The 7366-nt window shown below is 34.2% G+C and overlaps 1 protein-coding gene across 1 annotated transcript; it reads right to left on the bottom strand.

The window, feature by feature from the left end:
* Nucleotides 1–2576: 2576 nt before the first annotated feature.
* Nucleotides 2577–5018, bottom strand: LOC137719372 (putative pectinesterase/pectinesterase inhibitor 33). The gene is made up of 2 exons (XM_068458418.2): nt 4047–5018; nt 2577–3508 (listed from the first exon to the last, which is right to left on the bottom strand). Exons 1-2 carry the CDS (start codon nt 4954–4956, stop codon nt 2814–2816), a joined length of 1605 nt encoding a protein of 534 aa, XP_068314519.2. The 5' UTR covers nt 4957–5018; the 3' UTR covers nt 2577–2813.
* Nucleotides 5019–7366: the final 2348 nt, after the last annotated feature.

Below are 7366 nucleotides of genomic sequence, written 5' to 3'. Positions count from 1 at the left end.
AGTTGCTTATATATATATAGCGGCGATTGGAGAAATGAAAAATGGGGTGTAGTGGCGACAGCTGGTTTGGCTAGGGTATAGTTTGAACATGGAGGGATGATGGAGACAGTGAGATAATTTAAACGCAAAATAGTAAGACGAATTGAAAGATTCTCAATCCTTGTCTTATTAAACTATGATACACTTGCGTAGCCAATGTTGAAATAATGTGATTAGAACAAGTATCATACATATAGTTCATTATTCAACATATCCAAGAAGAAGCTAGAACTCCTCAACACGACTGTATGTCACATATATAGTTCATTATTTAATTAGAAGCACCCGGCCGCGGCCTGCAATTTAATTTATGTACGTAACATTCTCTTCAACCAAACACACAGATTATGAATGATGGTGGTCATGGATCGTTTTAAGACGTGTCTTAGTACTTTTTAGTTAATTCACATAACTCATATTCTTCTGACCAGTTGACATAATTCATATTTGTAACATGCTTAATTAGTAACCAATCAATTGAGTGAATGATATATAATGAACGAACCTTATTATTAATTTTATAATATAAAACTTAATAATACATTGCTATTAAACTTGTCCTCTGGAGTATGGTGGAATACAATATGTATATCTGAAAATATTTTGTAATGAAACTGGTAGAAGCGTCCTAATGATTTCCTCTACTTCTCGTTTAGAATATGGTGGAATTCAACAATCAACCGCCACATAAAGTTATTTACATAAAAATATAATCTTCCTAAGTTATTTCTTAGAAAATTATTAGGCTCCTAAAATTGACTTATTTCTAACTAATGATAGTACCCTGCCATTTGTTAATACTTGGGCCATTGACAATTTGGCATGCAAATCTAGCTACAAATCTGACTATATTTTAGGTAGTTGACTTTAAAGTTTGAACAGTTTAAGCAGCGCCAATTCAGAACGCGTTGCGCATATAAATAATGACCACTGTTTTTGTCCTTTGATTAGTTTTAATAAGTTTGATGGTTTCAACATTCACGATAACTCGTAGAGGATGTGTCCTTCGATTAGTCTTAATAAGTTTGCGCCAAGACATTGTGTAATGAAATTTAATACTTGATGAATTGTGCGAGTGATTAATTTAAGACAGTGTCAATATAATTAGTAGAGGATGTGTCATTATCCGTTGCGTTAGTTTTACGTAGCAAAGGTTGACAGATGTCATCATCTGGTGTGATGAGCTATTCTAAATTTGTTAAGAGTTGTTAGTTTGTTATGTTGTTAAGTTTGATATATATAGCCGAAGGAAGAACTTTAGTATCATTTAATCATCAATCATATATTACAAAGAGCTTTCAAGTTTCTCTCTCTAGTTCTTCGTATTTTTTTATCCTTTATTGTTCTTTGATTTATTGTTCTTTAATTTTTAGCTAATAAAAGGTAACGGATTCAGGCAAATGAGTAATGCCTGCCGCTTTATGTTAGCTGGACAACAATGTTGGAAATTATATGTTTATTATTTTAATTTATAATATTATAATATATAATTTTTGTGTGAATGAAAATTTTAAATTCAATTACTTAGTTGCATCAATTCGTTGAAATTTTAGACAACAGTTACATTATTTCAAAAAGGGGTGGCTTGAGTTCCATACAAACTCAAGCATCCCACCCATCCAAATGATTTAAGAGAGGAGTTTTCTCCAGTGTCTTTTATTTTTTGCTAGTCAAATTCCGAGTCGTATCTCAAGAGTATGAATATATAAAGTTTGCCAAAGTCCGAAGATTACGGTGCTTTAACTTCGGATTGTAGATTGTTCACTTCTGGGAGACGGATTCTTACCGAACTACAAGCACAAGAGTAAGAGCAAAATTTTGTCTTTAGGCCATTGCACCGTTTTTTACTTTCTCTTTAATTGTTTAATTATATCAAGGTCCATTGTGCACACTATCTTCAGTTTGCACATATTCTTCGTTGCTTAATGAATATCGTACTTCCTTCAAAAAATTTTTTATTTAATTATATAAATCTGGTACACAATTAATGTTGTGATTTTTTATAATTATTGTTATTGTTAGAATACTTTTATTATTTTTATCTTTTCTATTATCGCTCCAACAAATAATTGTGTATATTGCTTTGTAATATTTTCTTACGACTTTATAATGACTTTTCAAACTAATACCATTCTGTCTAATTAATTTTTTCAACCGCCAGATGCATTCTCTCACATATTAATCTTACCATTTGAACAAACAGTTCGTTCCCAGTCAAATCTTGATTCATGGATAACGATATATATTATTTAAAATCTACACAGCTGGTGCTAAATGAATGAGCAACATCCATATATCGAATAATCAAATTGATTAAAATAAAATATTCACAACTAATGAAAATTATCCCAACTAAGCCATCATCTAGTACGGGGACAATCTTATGTTTTCTTAATGTGGCCGTATGGTTGGTACAACTTACAACACATACTAAAATCAGTATAGATAGTAGTAATGCAGGATTCTTCTAACATCTACCAATCGATAAATACCAGGTAAGGAATAGAAGCATGAATATGAAAGCTTCCATAAACATAAAGAAAATCAGTTGGTATATATTAAAACAAGTCTTTGTTCATGAGCTTGGACAAAATAGATAACTCACTATTTTATAAAGATCACACAAACTTTAACGTCATATTCTATATTTCGAACAATAATGTCACCTAGGCACACAGAAAGAATATTCAACTATAATCGAGGTCAAGTAATTCTATTCATTTTTATAATTTACGTGTTGACGTGATTATTTGGGTGATTATAAAGGGCATTGATCATAGACCCACTGTGAACGGCACACCGGTGGTGGGCAACCACGACCAACCAGCAATAAGGCTACCGGCGGTGAACATAGACGCCACATTTGGACTAGTGATGGCATGAAAACCAGGCCACTTCACTCTATACCTAGTACAAGAGCCAGGTCCAAAGTTCTGATACTCCCCATAATACAAAGTACTAAGGGCAAAATTACTTCTTTGCCACCGCAGCCAGCCCGCTGGATTTACCAAATTGTCCAGATAACATTTCATAAAGACAACCCTAGAGTACTGCATCCACGGCCGGCCCAAATATGTTTTGTAAGAACTGGCCACGGGCTTTAGGTCAGCGGCTGCCCGTACCTGAGAATTGTGGATCGAAATTGCTGTGTTTTGAAACGGGTCGTTTCGACCTTGTGCCGTGATGACGTTGACTTGACCCCACAATGGCTTTCTCACATATATCATGCAATTTTGGAAAACTGCAGCTGCGTTACCAAATATGAAGTCTATGGTGCCAAAGATGTAGCATTCTCTGTAGAACTGGCGCTGGGAGTGGACCATGAGGGTGTCTTGGTAGCCCTGGAAGGCGCATCGGTAAAAGACTGAGAGGTCGGATGCCGATCGGAGCGCCACAGCTTGGCCTTTTAGTGGTCCGGCAGTGTTGATAAATGTGATGCCACGAGCAATGAATCCTTGACCGTTTATGCCTAAAGAACATATTTTGTAATGACAAAACGATTAAAATAGTAAAACTTACACTTTTGATCTTACAGATTTGGTGAAATTTCATTTTGATTCATGTAACTTTAATTGTGGCCACTTTGTAACTCTAAGATTACTTATTGTTCAATTCAAGGATAATGGTTTATATTAATGTTTTTACAACTTCAAAAAACGTAATGCGCGCGGACGTGGGCACACACACATATATATTATCATTTATTTTAAATTTATTATTATTAAATGACGAGAGAGCTCGACAGCCAACACCTTTTTATTAAAACATGAGACCACAAGCAAAAAAGATGATAAAATAACAGAATCAAGCTTGTTGATTTCAACAATTAATTATAAACGAGAGTTTAGATCGTGACAACGGAAATTAGACTGACCAAATTGGAACCTCGCAAAAGTACAATAACTACAATTTTATGAATTGGACAAAAATTAAGTGCTCAAACTTAAGAAACAATTAGATCAGATTAAGCAAATAATTAGAGATGGAGAGAAATTATATGTACATACCAGCAGTTGCAGAATTATAGGTTGTGTAACCTTCACTGACACTTCGGCTAGATGTGATTATTGTATATCTAATGCCAGCACCAACCAACATAATTTTACTGTTAATGTTGCTAACTTGAATGTTCTCCGTGTAGACACCTTTCTTCACATAGATTATAAACTTGCTCTTAACTCTTCTCCTCGCGGCTTCGTCTAAGGCGGCTTGGACGGTCGAAAAATGCCCCGATCCATCTTTAGCCACCAAAAGATTTGCCCTAATGTTTGAAGCTTGCAATAACCTCCGGTCATGCTTCGAAACCCAATTTGGAAACTTTTCACTCTCATTGTAACCTTCTTCCGTGCCTAAAAGTTGGGAACCAATTGCCAAACTGTTGCTAATGAGTTCCGACACATTGTTAATGGACCTGTAAATCGGCGTTATGAAGTCCGTAACGTTCAGTTCCAAAGACCCGACTCGGCACGTGTGAATGTTGGTGAGGGCAGCGCTGAGCCAAGTTTGCGCATCAAAATTGGAACACTTGCGTTTGTTGCCTAAGCCTTCAAGTGTAACGTTGAGCTGGTTGACGGTATTATCGAAAAGTTTCAAGCAATCGGCCCACGCGGCTTTTTCGATATCGTTTTGGCAGTTTTGGCCATACTGGGAGGTGTATGTTATGACATCGAGAGCTCTCTCTAAGGCCACTTCAACCAGCATTTTTCGAAACTCAGAGGTGTGTTTCGGGCGGAAGCGGTGGATGCTATTCGCCATGCAATAGTTGCAAGACTCGGGGTGAGGGGTTTTTCTGCACCATGTACGTATACGGCTAGAGTGGCGGTGGTGACTTCTGGCCAGGGTTGTGTGGAAGAACAAAGAGATGAATATGAGTAAGAAAAATAAAGAGAAGTGGGCAAATTTGTGAATGTGAAGCATGGTTGACAAGTTTTGGGCATACACACGCACGAAGACACAAATTAGTGACAATTAAGTGGCTTATGATTCAAATAATTGTGTTTTTAGTGTTTAGTTATAATTTTATTTTAAAGAAAATGCGTAAGTCTTACCTAAAAAATTTCGATAATTACAAAACAGGTGAATATATGATTGCATTTTGGTTTATAAGTCACCTCGAAAATTGTAATGACTATTATTACCATGATCACGTGAACCTGAAGCCTGATCAAATAAAGCTGGAATGATTAAGAACATAGTCATAGTTACTTGCTACATATCCAAAATGGCATTTTCATCGCGTCACAAAGCTAACGTATCTAGAAACACAAGTTGTGTGTGTATTATTTCAAATAGAAAACTTCATTTTAATATTTAAAAAAATATGAGTTTTAGATTATAATCTTGTGTAAGATTAAAATTCAATTTTAGTTCCTAGTACATTTAATTATCTAATTTATTAGTTATATTTATCTTTTTATTTTTATTTTAATGTATTAATTACATTTAAATTTAATTTTTATTTCATTCATCATAATTAAAGAACTAAATATGTGCATAGTAATAAAATTAAAATTTAATGTGGAGAGATTAAATAAAAATACACATTAAATAACAAAAATTGAATATAAATTTTGATAAAAGTACACTTCGAGAATTTTTCGAGATGACGGGAACTCCTACTCATCAGTCATCACTGCCAGTTGGTGTTCCAAGCCAATGGTAATTTGACAACTTAATTTATTTATTTTTTCTTATTCAATTCATTCTCTTAAATGCTGAAACGTCACTCCGAAAACGTAAAAATAGACAGAGCTAACACGTCTATGAATAACCTTTCCGTTCCGTTTTGTTCTCAATCAGCCAAGGCCGGCCCTGAGGGTAGCCCAAGTAGGCGCCCGCCTAGGGCCCCCACTTCGAAGGGCCCCCAAAATTTTTTTATATCTTGTAAATAACATATAAATACAAAAAAGGTAAGAGATATCATAATTCATTTGTTGGTGCAGTGGAAATGTTTAGCTTTTTTTTTCTTTGGAGTGTTGAGTTCAAAACACAGAGATGCCTTTTTTAGTCACTAAATTTTTCTTGTTTTTCAAATTTACTGGCAATCCAATTGTCTAAATTCATATAAAGTTATAAAACTCAAGTCTCAGTGCAATCTTTTTTTATTTCAACTTTCCAATCTCCCAATTTCTATTGAATTTTTAAATCAACTATCACATGGTCTTGAAGATTGTACATTAAGGTATTCAAAACTTTGAAATTTATATTTTTCTTTTCAATAATTTTTTATTCAATGGATTTTTTCAGTATTCAATTCGTTAGTGTGATGTTGATTTTACGAAAAAAGCACAAGAGAAACAATTGGTGTTGTTGAATTTATTATACTCATCAATCAAGTTTTATTTTTTTACTCCCTTGATCATCAAGTTTTATTGTTCTTCACTCTCAATCTTGGACTCTTGACTACAAACATTTAGTACATTTGAGTCTAAAAACTTAAGCCGTTTAATGTTTAAGTAATGTTTGTATATTTATGTTTTTTTTATATTAATTTTTAATAATATTGAATGTGGAAATAGAATATGTATTTAACGAATTCTTTTTTATACATATCAATGTATAAAGAACCAGAAATCAGAGAACATTAGGGCCCCATTTCGAAAACTCGCCTAGGACCCCCACATTCTTAGGACCGGCCCTGCAGTCAGCCATCTCCTTTGTTTTCCGATGAACATCTTCTTTGTCTCTGAAAAAAAAGAGGGGGAAAAGCTGATCAGTTTCATATTACTCGAGTCTCGGTCCCTCTCATTTTCTGGAAAGATCTGCAAGAAATTTATGATTATCTCCGGTGATGCTTCCTGCCCAACTCTGGTTGTTTCTCCTCCTCCATCTTGTCTGTATTGTAGATTTCTTTTGGAATTGGAAGACTTTGTCTCTTGATTTGTTAGTTTTTATTTTCTTGGTTCTACACCAAAAACAAAATAATAAAGAGGTGCTTTGCCGATTTTAATCACAAATCCCAGGCAAAGAAGAACACTTTAATTATGGGTATGGGTTATCGGACGAGGAAGAAGAAGATTTGAAAAGTTTAACTCCGTTTAGCTTTTTTTCGCTTTGGGACAAACGTTTCAACATTTAAGAGTTTGTTCAGTAAGATTAAAAAGAAAAACCAGATGTCAAACAACCATTGGCTGGAACACCAACTGACCGGAACCCCGAAAATTTTCTCGTACAGTTCAAGGGATTAAATTAAATATGTAATCTAACACCAGGTTTTTTTTTAAATTTTAATATTTTGCAAGGACTAATGTTCAAAATGTTATACTAAGGGTGAACGATATAATTGATATGTCTCATTTCTAGTATGTATTAAGGGGTTATAATTTGA

Source organism: Pyrus communis, chromosome 1 (assembly GCF_041283825.1).
Source record: "Pyrus communis isolate YQ-2024b chromosome 1, ASM4128382v1, whole genome shotgun sequence".
Taxonomy (NCBI): domain Eukaryota; kingdom Viridiplantae; phylum Streptophyta; class Magnoliopsida; order Rosales; family Rosaceae; genus Pyrus; species Pyrus communis.
This window is presented reverse-complemented; position numbering and strand designations above follow the sequence as displayed.

Excerpts from the sequence above, each read along its gene's own strand:
- LOC137719372 (XM_068458418.2), bottom strand. The coding sequence starts at position 4,956 with ATGCTTCACATTCACAAATTTGCCCACTTCTCTTTATTTTTCTTACTC. Across the intron at positions 3,509-4,046 it reads CTATAATTCTGCAACTGCTG|GCATAAACGGTCAAGGATTC; the intron begins GTATGTACATAT and ends TATGTTCTTTAG.